This window comes from Podarcis pityusensis (assembly GCF_964106645.2).
Source record: "Podarcis pityusensis genome assembly, chromosome: 3".
Lineage (NCBI taxonomy): Eukaryota > Metazoa > Chordata > Lepidosauria > Squamata > Lacertidae > Podarcis > Podarcis pityusensis.
The window spans coordinates 79125559-79141315 of NC_138026.1; the positions used below are offsets into that span (position 1 = coordinate 79125559).

The window sequence follows — 15757 nt, forward strand, 5'->3', positions numbered from 1 at the left end:
ACAAACTTGCAAAGTCTGTAAAGAAGGACAGACTTTTGCATTCCAACATCATGCCCAGCTTTTCCTCTACTTATTTAACATACAGCCCGAAAGAGCGTTCTGGAGCACTAAAAGACTTGCACAGTATTTTGTGAAATTTAGTTGGTCCAGATAAAGGTATTGTCCAACTGTGGCATTTGGATTTTTCTAATGGGTGAACATGGCCATTTAATGATTTTTGTAATTATATCTAGCTGTATATTAGCTCCGCTGAGGATTTAAGGCATCGCAGCTGATGAACTAAACATTAATCAGCATGACGCTGTGGAACAAAATATTAGCACAGTTTTGGGTTGCAATGCCAAAAGAATCAGGTTCAAGACAAAGGAATTCATAGAATCATAGAATCATAGAGCTGGAAGAGACCACAAGGGCCATCGAGTCCAACCCCCTGCCAAGCAGGAAAGCTTAATTAATAGTCTCCTTCTACTTGTTTGGCACATGTAAGATATTGCTTGGAGAAACACCTTCTCCATATTAGAAGACAGATGCTTAAAAAAGTGGAAATAATCCAAAGGAAAGTAGTGGGAATGATTAAAGTTTTAGGAAAGAAGAGAAGCCAACAAAATTATTGATCTGTTCAGTGCTTCAGAACTGTCAGATTGAGTTGTAAAAGTACAATAATCTTTGAAGATAAATGCAGTCATACATCAATACTATTGCCTGCTTAGAAACCATAATTATAAGCTTTGCAGTGCAATCCTGTACATTTCTACTCAATAGAAAGTACCACTCAATTAAATGGTGCTTACTTGCAGGTAAGTTTACATAAGGTCGCAGTCTTAATGCAAAATTATGTGTTATCTATTCCCATTTTTTTATTCATTCTCAATACAACCCAAAATAGTTGTATTATAAATACACCAGTCATGGCAGGAAGCAGCAGTTCCCAAGAGTGGACAAGTGTTTTGATTGATGATAGCAGGAAACAAGAAATTGTTAGATCTATATCAAAATACAGCTGCCTACCAAAACAAATGCCTGCTGTTTTAGCCAGTCAGTGGAAGGGAGGTCTCATTGGGTAAGTTATTTCTCATCTGGGCACGCTCACCAATAAGGCCTTACCAATTATGTCTCAGCAACAGATGGGAATGGAAAATACCTCTCCAGTCAAGGAGCAGGCATGCTTAAATGCAAGGAAACAGTCCCTCGGGAACTCTGTATCCAAGCCATTTAGAGCTTTAAAGGTCATCACCAACACTTTGAATTGTGCCTGGAAATGAATCAGCAGTTAGTGTGGCTGCATTGGTACAGGTGTTACCATCATCCCATGGCAAGCATCCACTAAGATCCTTGTTGCAGTGTTCTGGGCCCCAAATGATATTTCTGATGACTTTCTAAAGGTAGTCCCCACGCACAGCACATTGCAGCTATTCAGCTTGCATTACTGCAGATTATATGGGGAAGACATTGGAGCTAGAGGCACACAAACCCTGACATAAAGCTATTTATATTGGCACCATACATTGATCTCCAAGCATGTTAAAAATGGAGTCACACTTTGGCTGCTGCAATCCTCCCCCCCCCCGCTCTTTTTTCAGGGCTGTGGTCTCATGCGAGTCTCATGACTCATGTTACGAGTGCAGCCCCGGAAGTTGGCATTCTGGTTTTCCGTTGCGACATGTTGGAAGGCATGCATTTATAGCAAGCAACAGTCATAGCTTATATTAATTTAAGAATAAAGCAGATTTCTTTTGGAAATCAATATTGCAATATGACAGAACACACCAGAATTCCCAGCAGCAATTAGAAGGCTTTTGTGGGAGTGCATTGATGGGATTCTGCTTGCAAGATCATTAATGCAAAACCCCACCAGTAGTCTCAAGTCATATCATGCCGCCTTTTATATACTAGAAAACTGTGAGCAGGATTGTGATTGTGACTTTTCATCTAAGGTCATCTGAAATAAATGATGGTTTGTTGACTGTCTTTGAAATCAAATATATTTTCATTTCCCTATTCTTTTTTACTGCCAAGGATGCTCTGTGGTTTGGACAACATGCTGTATCAACAAAACCTTTATTACACTGGAGTTGCTACAATTCTAACACTGTTCCTCACATCCAGCATTCTGCTCAGCACTTGAGAGCTCTGCCTGGTTTCTGTGTTCATTGAAAATGAATGTGTACACAATGCAGTTGGTCCTGCTGATATGAATGTGGATAGCTGAATGCATCAGAGGTTCATTGTGCATCTAAGTTCCCAGAGATTTGTATGTGGTTGCAGTCCTACACACATACAGATTCCTTAAAAATTGATGGAGCACAGACATGTATAATTGCTTTTAGGATTGTAGCTTACAATTATTACACTTGGGTGTGTTTATGCCTGTTAGTCTCACGGCAGCATTACTATTGATAAAGCCATTTAGCAAACACCATTCAAGTAGATAAACTATGAAAAACACTAAACAAACCACCCAAATGCACAGCTGAAACACTGGCAACCTTGGCCTGGAACCATTGGCATAAGTGTGGGAAATTGCAGTCAAATGTAACTATGCATGAGTGGGTTAAGACATAGAGCTGGATTATTAGACTCAGCTAGGTCACACACCTTCTTCTTTGATTAGGAAGAAAGTGAAGCCATCTCTATTCCCTCTCCCTTATGCCATGTAACTTACCAAGGAAGACATGCATGAGCAAGCTCCAAGCTTAGAACACATGTTTGAAGCTATCTTTCTGTATTTTGTACCAAAGAGTATTCTGCCTATGTTGCACTTGCTGCTGCTTGGATAAATACATAAATCTGGCCCTTGGAACTTTTGTAAGTAAAGAATTTTAAAATTACTTAACAGTGTGTGGTCATTGCAAAGGGAGTAAAAAGAGTGGAGTGCTGTTTGCAAGTGGACTAAATGTGATTAAAGGGTCCAACAACCTATATTACTAACGATATACCGTTGCTTGACTTTTGTGAATTAAAACTCTGCTGCTGGGGGCTCTCTTCTGCTGGAAAGTGAGATTAGCCCTGCATTTTGAATCCAGGTGTGTGGCTTGTTTTTTGTTTTTGTTATTTACCCCACACGTGGGTCATAATGATTCATATTTCCCCCCCACAATAATAACATTGCACGTTTGGACTTGCTGGCACTAGCTGATACTTGATGAGAGAGTCACACAGATTAATTTTGGTCCAACTTTTGTAGTGGGAATCTGCTCTGATAAATTGTGCTAAAATTATTACCATGGGCTAGCATCTACATTGTAAGCTATGCATTTCAGTGCTAGAAGTGAACGGATGTATGTATAGATAGACAGAGATTTTAATATCTTGTCAGGATTGACACAATCTATGATTTCAAAATTAAACTGGAATCAGAAATTCTATAGGTCAAATTGTGATATATTACAAACTGTTACTTATTAATGGCATAATTGATGGCATTGAATATTAGGAAATAAATCTGTTGTTTAAAAGGAAAAATAGAATTCATTTTATTGTTGTAGTAGAAATTGTGAAAAAAGTAAAGAAAGAAAAGTTGGTAAATTAAACCAAAATGATGCCTAGAACTCGAGCCTAAGAACATTTACCTGGGAGAAAATAAAACTGTAATCATTTGGACCCCCTCCCCCAGGTAACCTAAATGGTAAAAAGAGGACATTTTAAATAGTGAAACATCTCACACTGGGGTCACCATTTTATGGGTGAATCCACAACGCTTCTTTGCTAACAGTAGCTGTAGGCAAAATCTGTTTAATGAAATTGATTTCAATCAGTATCCCATTAAAAGCTTTTTCCAAAAGCTGACATTTCAGATGTGCGTCAAAGCTTCATGAGCACAGTCCATTTGCACTATGATTGCAACACCTTCTACCAGCTGCCTATGTATGCAGATGAGTATGTACAAAGGCAGCCTGACACTAGGAGAAATGGAGGTCTGTGCATGTTTCTCATATCTCTGTCCAGCAATCCATCATCCGCACCATGCAAATTACTCATGTTCCAAACACAAGTAATTTGCAACAGGCAGAGAGAGCAGAAGTAACAGGGAGAATGGAGACATGCTCAAATGTCTCATTTTCTCTTATGATCTGTTGCACTGCCAGGGTAGGCAGAGAGGGCAGGAAACAGAACTCTATCAAGACCTTTGGGAAGCCTCCATGCATGGGCTCTGTGCTTATGCTGGGTAATGCCCTATTTCATGAAAAACAAAGCAGGTGAACCAAAGGAATGCTGGTACATATTAGTTCTACAGAAACGAAGTTACATGGTTACTTTAGTCGAATGGTAATCATTACCCCCAAATTGACAAATATGCTACTTTGAAGAAGAAAATTACATACACACTATTGCTGCCCAATGTAAAAAACAAAACAAAACAAAAATATTTTTAAAATATCTACTTACAGTGATGAAGCAAGAGAATCATAATAAAATATTTGTCAGAAATTGGAGTTAGTTGGACTAGTATCCCATTGACTGAACAGTTAAAGTTGATTCAGTTGTGCCCTTTGCATCATGATTGGAGCAAAGCAAGAAAATAGATAAATTTTAATACATTTGGACTGGGTATAATGGGATAAATCAGGCCAATAATGCTGAAACAAAAAATGCTTCAGGATGGTCATATACTGGAGATATATCATAAAAAACTTGCTTACACCTGTATCTTTTCCTTTGGGTAAAATCTGTACTTTAATATCAACCAATTTAAGAATTTTGTTTAGTAATCAAACTTGCCTTGTTTATGCTAATCAGAAAAGAGAGGTAGGAATAACTCTAAAACCAAAGTATCAAAGCATGCATTTAAATTTAAATGTGATACCTCCAAACCAACAATAAAGCAGAAATGACATTCAGTTTCAGCAGTAACAAATCTAATATTTGTAAATAATTCAGTATAGAGAATATAGTTTAAAGAACATTTTATATAAGTGTGCTTTTTCCTATAAATTTTCTTTTGCTTTGTTTAAAAAGTCTATTGTCTGTAAATATGAAAGGGGAGATCAGTATCAGTCCCATTCTATTTCTCCATTAGTTGCAGTGAACAGCAAAACAGGCTTCAATTCACATTGCTTTGGGCAGTCTTATTTGCTGCTGCTTTGTTATGTTTGAAGCTTAAACAGTTTGGAATTTTTGTGGTCGAACTTTTAGCATAATTTGAATACCAATCCCTTTCAAACACAGCTTTCAGTTGCTTGATGATGCTGGTCTTGTTTCCTGTGTCTGTTTGGTTGATGACAAGGCCAGCTCCAGCATTACGGTTAAAATAGGTCCCAACCCAGTCAAAATTACCTGCAAATAAATGAAAGCACATACAAGGATATGGTAACATTGGGTGTAAGCTTTCTCTAGAACAGCCATTGCTCTTAATCTCACCTTTCTCCATTGAAATGCTTTCCTTTATGCATGTCACTATGCTAAAAGTAGCTGGACCTTACTTTCCTACATGAAGTTTTCAGTGACTCACGTATGGTGAGAGGGTGATGGATACTGTTATATATTTCTGATTTTTTGCATTTAACGTTTACCAACAAGCCAAAGTTTATCTAATTCTTAATTGTGCAATCAGTTGTTATTTTAGATTTGTACCATATGTACAAACAACAGCCTGGAATCAGATTATTCAATGCTTTACTTACCAATATAAGCTGCTGTGTCAGTCACCACATATTTGTTGCGATTTAGTTTAGGAAGGGAAGAGTTCTTCTGTTCCTTAAAATAACAAGCACTTTCTTCTTCGAGGTCAAAGAATTTCTGCATTAAAGAATATCAAGATAGTGAAAGAGAATGTGTTGATTGCACTGCAGAAGGAAAACTTAAAGATGATAACATACCGGTTTTGAAAAAGAGAAATTATAGAATAAAAAAAGATCATGAACTAACCTCAGTTTAAAAGGATTTTATAGGAAATGACATGTTTCCTATACCTTTGCTGATTGCATTCTGGAAGATTTCCAAAGAAACTAACAGGTTGCTTTCAAAGGCCTGGTGTCTAATTGCCTACAAGTAATTAAGTAAGTAATGACCTATAGGGAAGGGGGATTGCCTGGGAAACACCTGAAGGCAGTGACAAAGGGAGAAAACTATCAGCATCAGCATTCTGCAGGTGTACAGCTGCAGGTAAACCCAGAATGTGTGCTGACTACTGACAAACAGAATACTCATATAACCTTCTGGCTTGCGATATCCCACTCCTAGCTCACTGCTCTTCTGGGTTGTACCAGGCATTCTGAATACAGATGTGAAAGAAGAAAAAATATAAATGGATAAATGGTTTAAAGACATTGGTAGGCTGCCACTTGCAAGATTTTTGTTCAGTCAATGTTCTTTATTCTCAGCACCCCTAAGCTATAGAGAAAATTGTTTTATGATGGCCACACACTGGCATTTAATACGCTGGAAAATGTATAACACTTGTCTCATTCTGCACCCAAAACTGTGGCTAGACTTAACTATCTGAGGGGAAAGTATCTTCATAAACTGTGGTTTGAAGACGGCTTGTTTCCCTCAGTCATAGTTAACCTTAATCACGGTTTGAAAGGTTTCAGTCATAAGTGCAGTTAATTAAAAACAGAATTGAAAGCTTCTAATTTCCTTCTTGTGGCTATGCTAGATAAGGAGAGTGGGAAAGCAACAAGTCCAAGGGCATTCATATCAAGCAGCATTATGTCTGAATGAAGCATGTGTGTATTACGCAGAAAGGAAGCAAGGTTCTGAGGAAGCTTCTCCCTTCATGTAAAAAAGGTGTAAAAGATGCACAGAACATTTCTGGACCCAAGAAATACTTGTGAACCCAATATTTTTCAGAGATATGCTGTTCTTCAGAGCAATTTATATTATCAGCATTAATGAAAAGAGGCACATATCGGAGCCACAGAGTATGGAATTGTCAATACGAAAACTAAGTGCAATCTAAGCAGAGAAGGTGCATTGAATGGGTGAGATTGCCCATTGTTAGACAGAGGTATTTGGCACTAGTTTGCTATTATTGTTTTATGTTGACAGAAAATAAGATACTGTGTTACACTTTAATAATCTGCTTCAAAATGTAATTCAGTTATTTGAAGTCACTAGGCAGCTGAACAAATTTACTTGGAAATTGTTTTAGGTTTATAAGAAACAACATGAGGAATACTTACAACTTTTAACCTACAGCCAGAAACTTCGGTGCAAATTGCTTTAAGAGATGAAACAAAGTTAAATGTGAGTGGATTTGTGTCTTTTGATAAACTTATGAGGAGTCGTACTTTAATATTGCGTAAAATCAGAGCTTCTCTTATCTTTCCATCCAAATATGGCCAATACCTAGGGAAAGAGCATCCAATGTTATTTACATATTTTTTAGAGAAGAAGGATTTGCTAACTCAAGGAAAACTAAAGAAAACAAGAACCTCATCCAGCTGTGTCTACTGTGGTGCAGCAGTTAGCAGAATACAGAGTTCTGCATTATATGAGTGGCGAGGGGACTAGAACTCAAGAAGGATAATTCACCAGCTGCATCATATAGAACTGCCATTAGGAACTCTCTAGGTGGTGAGATACCAGTGACTGAAAGGGTTGGCAAGGAACTTTCCAACTGATAATTATTATTTCATTTATTTATTTATGAGAATCTCATAAAATAAATTGTCTAGGTGTCATACGAATAAAAACAGAATAAAAATGTATCAATAAAACCATAGTACAGAAAAACCACAATGAGCTTAAGAAACAACCAGTGTGAAAACTGAAATTTGAAAACCAGCACAATAAAATAATCTATGTAGCCACCAAATATATAGATTAAAACTACTATACCATAGGAACTTAAAACCAGATCTTAAAAGACCTGAAAGAAAAGAAAAAAAGTCTTAACTTGGCACAAAAAAAGATAGCAATGTGGGTGTTAGGTGGGCTTTGCTAGGGAGAAAACTCCGTAGCCGAGGGCCACCACTGAAAAAGCACTTATGACAACCTCCAAACTTCTGATTGAGAACTAATAAGTAACTAGTAAAAATCCCTATCCAATTTTTAGGGGATATATATATAATTATATTATTTATACCCCGCCCATCTGGCTGGGTTTCCCCAGGTACTCTGGGCGGCTTCCAGCAAACTATTAAAATATAATAAAAGGTCAAACGCTGAAAATTTCCCGATACAGGGCTGCCATCAGAAGTCTTATAAAATGTTTGTATTCCTTTATCTCCTTAACATCTGCTGGGAGGGCATTCCATGGGGAGGGCACCACTACCAATATATATATCTCCATAGCTATAATATAAGAAGGTGCGTAAGCACTGAAATGGGGGAATAGAGGCTGGTAGTTCAAATTCCACAATTTTTCATTGTGCCTGCAGGGAGCAGATAGCCCTTATGTAAAGACTACACACTAAACATGGAAAAATAAATCCTTCTTCCCCAGGTGGTCACCAGTAATAGCAGGTTGTGATGGGGAGATTATGGTACATGCATTGCTAGGATTAAAAACTTATAAATTGTTGGAAGCTTAAAATCCAGTTGTCCATTCTGAATGAGTAACATGTTAGGAAAAAACACTTAATTGAGAACTTAAGCTTGGGAAATAAACAGCATGTCAAATGTTACCTATTTTTCTCTGGCTGTGGAACATTTTTGGCAGTCTGGTGATCTAATCAAAAAGAAAACATTTCCATGTCTTCTGTGGATAAGTATTGGAGAAGCTCAACTATCATCTATTTATTTGTTTGTTTAATGTTAAGAGACCCATATCTAATAAATGATTGTGCTCTTCTCAACTAGTATGCTATTTGAGCAATTTCTGTTCAGGAGCAGACATGATTTGTAACAATTACATTTATATCACTCCCTGCTCTAGATTTGATATTTGCAAACTCATTGACATCCAAGAGAAGAACTGAACTACTGGTCTTTGCCTCATGGAAATCTCTAAATATCTGTCGATTTCAGAAGCAACAGTTTTTATCTCTTGGTACACTGTCAGATAAATGTAGATTTCCGGTATTCACCAACCTTGTTTGATTTGTGATGTTGATAATAGGCAGATAATCCATAACAGCTATGTACACAAATTGCTGTGCATTATCAACAACACTATAGATAGCATCAACATCCAAAACCCTGTCCTTAGGGCATAGGAGTTTGGGAGAATTCTGTGAAGATAAAAAGGCTGAAATTTATATCAGAAGTTGTACAAAGGATATGATTTACTTTTTCATATTTCTTCAGTGGAGAATTAATACAAAAGCTATTACACTTCCTCAATTTTTAAAAAAAAGTTTAGCAGTTACATCCAAATTAATTTAAGGAAGTTATTGTTTGATGTGCCATAGGATTCAGCCCAACCTTTTCAAATATTTATACAACCCTTATCTCTGATACTGAAATGTAGGATCAAGTAGACCTAGCAAACGACCTAACATTTTTTTTTGTATTCTTTATGTTTTAAACAGACCCCCATAAAGAGCCAGCATGTGTATCCTAATTTTTTGAAGTGCTAAAACAACATGTTACTTCCTGGCATTCCTGCACAGAAGCTACTGCAACCAAACCACTGTCAAAAACCATATTTTTTTCAAATTAGGGCTAACCATCTATATCTGCAGGTACATGTTGAGCAAGATACAGTGGTGCCCCGCAAGACGAATGCCTCGCAAGACGAAAAACTCGCTAGACGAAAGGGTTTTCCGTTTTTTGAGTCGTTCCGCAAGACGAATTTCCCTATGGGCTTGCTTCGCAAGACGAAACGTCTTGCGAGTTCTTGCGAGTTTGTTTCCTTTTTCTTAAAGCCGCTAAGCCGTTAATAGCCGCTAAGCCGCTAATAGCCGTGCTTCTCAAGACGAAAAAACCGCAAGACGAAGAGACTCGCGGAACGGATTAATTTCGTCTTGCGAGGCACCACTGTAATGATAGTTGTTGCTATTGAAAGCCATTGTTCTATGAAACTTGAAAAATTTATTGTTGGCTTAATGCTACTGGCAAGCTAAGCCTTCAACGCTTATGTTACATTTTCCATTGTGTTACTTTTTTTTTTTAGGTTCTATCCATTTCCTTTCTTCCTTGTCTGCAAAAATTATACCCAGTCTGGCATGTGTGGTGTGTGCCATAGCTATATCACTGTTACACCCTGGCTGTCTGTGTGATAATAATGCAATAATAAATAATTCAAACAGTAAAGTCATTAATACTGAAAAGCAGTCAGCAGCTTCCACGACCTTACACAGAAAGTACATGTTCTTTTGTGTTTATCAGAGAGATGATTTTCTGTTGCTTAGCAACTATACCACAATGGCTGCTGAAGATAGAGCACCCAGACTTAAAATTGCAGGCACAAAGCATAAAAGGAGAAAGAGGTAGTCAAGACATACAAGGTAAAATACTCTTGCTGGCATTCTTTACCACATGATAATGTATGCACACTGTTGGTGGGTTTTTTATCCAGAAATGTGTTCTCTAGTGGCTATGAGCTGTCCTGTATATTAACAGCAAACTTCTTAGCCCCATGTTAGGTGAGAGATTCCTGTACTGCAGAGGGTTGGGCTAGAGCAGGCATCCCCAAACTCGGCCCTTCAGAAGTTCAGAAGTTTCCCATCATCCCTGACCACTGGTCCTGTTAGGTAGGGATGATGGGAGTTGTAGTCCCAAATCATCTGGAGGGCCAAGTTTGGGGGTGCCTGGCTAGAGGATCCTCGTGGCTCCTTCCAAGTCTATAGCTCTGTAATTCTACATGTGGATACAGTCGTACTTGGAAGTCGAATGGAATCCATTTCAGAAGTCCGTTTGACTTCCAAAACATTTGGAAACCAAATTGTAGCTTCTGATTGGCTGCAGGAAGTTCCTAGGCTGTTCGACTTCCAAGGTACAACTGTACTTATGCAGCCACACTAGCACCATCCTCACATAGGAGGGTGATATCAGCAGGCTTGAACTTGCAGAAATACAAAACAACTCAATTAGGTTTTCTTAAAAAAAACTTTAAAAAAATGTTTTTGAAATGGACAAATTTAAAAACCTTCTGTATAACAGTAGGTACCAAATTGGCCCCCGGGAGACTATTGGAGCAGTCAGTCATAAATAAATAGATCGATAGATAGATAGATAGATAGCTAGACAGATAGATAGATAGATTTAAATCAGTGTGCTAACCTGTGGCCATGAGGTTTTTAATACTCTCTCTCCATGCCTGAATCATTGGCTTGTAAAAAAAGGTTAATTGGGTTCTGAAGGGAGCAGGATGTGGTTAGTTTGTGTGTTACACATCACACATTTCATTCTTCTTAAGCACATTTTAGCAAGGCAGCTGTAGATTGGAATTGTGGACAGCTTCTAAATAATAAAAATATAGACTGCGTCAGAGATCAGTGGCAGCCAAGTTCTAAGGCATTGATGGGAGCCAGTCAGATGTTATTTAAGAGGACATGTGAAAATATTAATTCAACCTGAACTTACATAGGGCTTTAACACCTCAACTTGTCTAAAAATAATATAATAAAGAGCACAAGCACACAAAGCCAAAGGAAACCAACACAAACGCAACTCACCGAAACAAAGACTTCTGATTTGGTTTCGTTCAACTCAAGGGCCAGTTTATTTTCAGTGCCGTATACTGCATACAGTCTCTTAGACCAAAGAGGTGGGATTTTGCTCTTGGATTTTAGTGAGCTGTACAAGGCAAATATCTTTTGTAAATCTAACACCAGGCAGCTGCAGTTGTATACAATGACTCCAAGCTCTTTCATCTGTGAAGGAGAAGTGCATATAATTGAGAGCACATTGCCCAGCAAAAATATCTCAACTGGTCAACATAATTTGGTTAGAAGTTCATTACTCTGAGTAGATAGTCTCAAGTGTGATTGCCCCTGTGCAAAATAAATGCATTATTAGGCCAGCACCTTACTGTAAAGAAGTTTCAAATATATTGTTAATATTGTAAGTATTCTTCATGAATGGCTAACACATTCTGTGTTGATAATGTGGGAGTCCTGGTTTAACAAAGTAAATCTTGGGACACAACACAAGTATTTGATTTTTTTGAAAGTTAAATTTATATCCAGTGAAACATGGTGGAAGAAAGAAAATTTTCTACACATCACTAATATAATAATAATAATAATAATAATAATAATAATGTTTATTAATAATTGCATATTACTCATTGCCTAGTCCTTTATATCCTCAAAACTACTGCTCTTTATGAGAATCAACTTGGTTCAACTTGATATTCACAGCTGAATATCATGTACTAACATCAACTTCAATATCTACTTTATATTTCCTGGGGGAAAGTACTGTTTGCTTTTCTTAGCCTAAGTCTACTGAAAAAATCCTGTTCAATATAAATATGAATGCAAAATGTTTTTATTTTTCCTGCTACCTACTGTGATTGGAATAAAAACCCCAAGGAAGTTGACTATATTAATATAAATATCAGCTAATGTTTCATCTGTGTACAGCTGCACAGTATATTACTTTAATTTAAGTAATAAATATGTATTATTTTCCCCTTGTAGCAGCTAGATTGCATTTTTAGTCCTTTCCTTAGATTTACTGTAGCTTTACACTACTCTGTTTTATTGCTGTGGTTACATCCCACATATATTGCTATGCTGCATTTTCCACAACAATTTTTGCAAATACTTCCAAACTAGGGTTACCTGATGTCCCCGGTTCCCGGGGACATTCCCCGAATTTGCAGATCTGTCCCTGGACAAATTCCGTCCCCGGAATGTCCCCAGATTTGCAAATCTGTCCCCAGGAAACGTGGCAGCGGCAGCCTCAGCAGCCCGGAGCCAGCCTGGTAGTGCAGTTGGCTCTGGCTGACTTCAGGAGCTGCTCGCTGCCGCGGCGCCCACCATTTTTCTTGCACCACAGCAGCGAGCAGCGAGCAGCTCCTGAAGCCAGCTGGAGCCAACTGCACTACCAGGCTGGCCCCTCCTGGGCAATGGCCGGCCGCCCGTGACTCGCGAGCCTCCCTTGATCTGTCAAAACAAAGGGGGAAGGAGATTGGGGCAGGCTCAGGAGTCACGGGCAGGCGGCATGCCGTTGCCCAGTTTTTAAAAAAAACTGCGCATTTATGTTTCACAGGGTGCGAAAGAAAGGTTTGCACTTTTATACAATATGCATGTGTGCTTGGGCCTAGGGTCTTTTGCCTCACCATCCCCACTACTACTCAGCTTCAAAAAAAAAGTAAAAAGTGTCCCCGGATTCATTGAAAAAAATCTGGTAACCATATTCCAAACACAAGAAATACTGTAAGACGTCATCTTCATGCACTTAGAGAGAGCCAGGGATTGTTAACGCATTGCTAACGGGCCATATACTCCCCCAGGCTTTCACAGCCTACCAAGGCTTTTTGTTGGTGGGGCAGAGTTTTGTCAAGTTTTTCCACTGACTGTTATGTTCCCCATTCCACCACTATAATGCTGATGTGTTCCTTTTTGGGGGGAGGTGTCGCACGTTGCCCTAAAGTCCACTAAAAGTTGATGGAAGAAGCGGCACCACCCTGACTTTTCTGCTTTTCAATCTTTAGGCATGAGCACATTCACAAAAAAATCTGTTCAAAAGAAGAGCCATATCCCATTAGCAGTGGCTCCATTTCCAGTGCTTCATACTTCTGAGTCCACAAGACAATGACTGGAAGAAATTGTATCTCTTGCGGGACATCAGACAACTGAATATGAGAGATGAAAATACTGTAGCTACAAAAAGAGAGAGAAAGAGGTTGGAGGGAGGGATGCTGGGAACTGGGGGGAAGAAAGGAGGGGCTGTAATTCTATTGTAATTCTGTGAAAACCTTAATAAGTCATAGATAAAAAGAAAGGAAGAAGGGAAATGTGATGACTTGTAGCTGAAATCAAAACAGGGAGAGAACATCAGCTTAAAAATCACTTGAAATAATTTATTGGTAATAATCCTAGGGGTGGCAGGTCCAGACTGTGGCCTAAGTCCTACAGAAAGGTAGGCTTGCTTAGGATCATTGAAAACAATGGGTTTAAGGATGTCTAGCTCATGTTGAACTTGGGTCTGTACTTTTAAAAAATCGCATAGAACAGAAAATTTCAGAAAGTCTAACATCTCCTAATTACAATAACAGGAAAAACCAAATCTGGTGGAATTTTTCTTTTATGCAACTCATTTTATGCAAGCCAACTCTTCTATGCAAGCCTGTCCAGACATGTGCTTTATTTTTCTTTAGCTATTGTTTATTTTTATCATCTTTTGAATATTTTTACATACCTGTTTTTATAGATAATTTTAATGCTCTTATTTTTTTTTTGAAAACCGATCAGAGGTTTTCTTGCAATCATGCGGCACACGAATGCTGCCAATACAACTTGTAGTAGACAAGCCGATCTCTCATTTCGTAATTCTAATTCTAATTTCAGAACTGGAATGGAGCCATCCATCGTGAGAATGATATAATGCTTGCATTATTTAAAAATTTAAGCACTGTCTAATTATAGTTCTTTGAAATACTGTATGAGGGATTAATGGCCACAGTTATGAAAACCTCACTTCCAACTTCACAGTTACCCTGGCATTAGGAAAAATACATAGTTGCGCAGTCCATGATGGATAGGGCCTAGTCTATGGTTGGAATCCAAAAGCTCTTGAGTAGGGAGTGTCAACTGGGCAGAGGTGTCCCTCCATCCAGACCTGCTAGCCACCGCCTACAGAGTGAAACCTGTGTGACTCTTCTAGCACAGAGGTTTCCCTTCTGTCCATCGAAACAGGATATTCCAGGGAGGAACAGGTGTTCCCCAGGTCAGGTTGGGATCTTGGGTTGTAGGCAGTGCTGTGCCTAGTCCTAAAACTAGCAGATTACAATAACCATTCATAAATCTGTTGTTGTTATTTAGCATACCAATGCAATGCTACATATTTTAAACTAGTATAATGAATAAACTAAACTGATCAAGCAATATAGCAATGACCTGGTTATAATTTCAAGGCACAGGATCTACACTGTTGTTCAAAGCCTTGTTATTATTGTTTTTATGTTATTATAGTACAGTATATATATAGTTTTGTTTTTTTACTGTAAACCATCCTGTGATCTTCAGATGAAGGGCAGCATAGAAATTAAATAATAAATAAAGAAATAAAGAAATTTGGTAGTTTGTCTTTCCAAAACTGGAAAACAGGCATTGATGTGTGAAATTATCATAGTCATACTGGATCAAATTCCAGCATAACAGCATCCCAAGTGGAAATGTGAAAAAATAGTTCCTTTCAATCCCAGTGTTATTTGATGTACAGTAAAAGAACTTAATTCAGCTGACTGTCATTAATGTCCTATCTTAAAAGAGCCAGCTGGGCCTTTTCATAACTTCAAAAAAACTCATTAGCTTCAAAACAGTAAAAGACTGATACAGTGTTCTTTTCACCATATATATTTCTGTAGTGATAAGATGCAGCTCTCTTGAACAGAACAAATCCTGCCTTGGCTAACAAATCTTATTGTAAACTCTGGCTTGGAAACATTATAGAGAGATGAATTGTTTTGTATATTTATAACCAGCCCTGTTCCATAAGCTCAAGAGGTTTTTACTTGGTGCCACTTGTGCTTGGTCACATGTGAGACTTCATGCTAAAGATGGACTGCTTTAAAGTGATTATTTGTTGAAGGAAACTTTATTTGATAAGTTGAGTCAGAGCATATAATAAAGCTCGCACAAAGCAAAATCAGAGTCCAACTCATTTCCCAATTTTATAGAGTCACCAAGCAACAACACTGGAGGAAACATGGATCCTTCTATTAGAAGAGATCAGAAAACTTTGATTTCTATAGTAGTCT

General features: G+C 38.1%; 1 protein-coding gene across 4 annotated transcripts in view; it reads right to left on the reverse strand.

The window, feature by feature from the left end:
- Positions 1–473: 473 nt before the first annotated feature.
- The window catches only part of PLD5 (phospholipase D family member 5), an 87315-nt gene continuing 72031 nt past the window's right edge, over positions 474–15757 (reverse strand). For all 4 annotated transcript variants that reach the window (XM_080997738.1, XM_080997739.1, XM_080997740.1 and 1 more), the window contains 5 exons: positions 11502–11699; positions 8974–9113; positions 7122–7287; positions 5622–5736; positions 474–5274 (listed from right to left, as the gene is read on the reverse strand). In XM_080997738.1, the coding sequence (XP_080853864.1) occupies positions 5042–5274; positions 5622–5736; positions 7122–7287; positions 8974–9113; positions 11502–11699 (852 nt within the window). In that variant the 3' untranslated portion in view covers positions 474–5041. The remainder of the gene's footprint in view (positions 5275–5621; positions 5737–7121; positions 7288–8973; positions 9114–11501; positions 11700–15757) is intronic.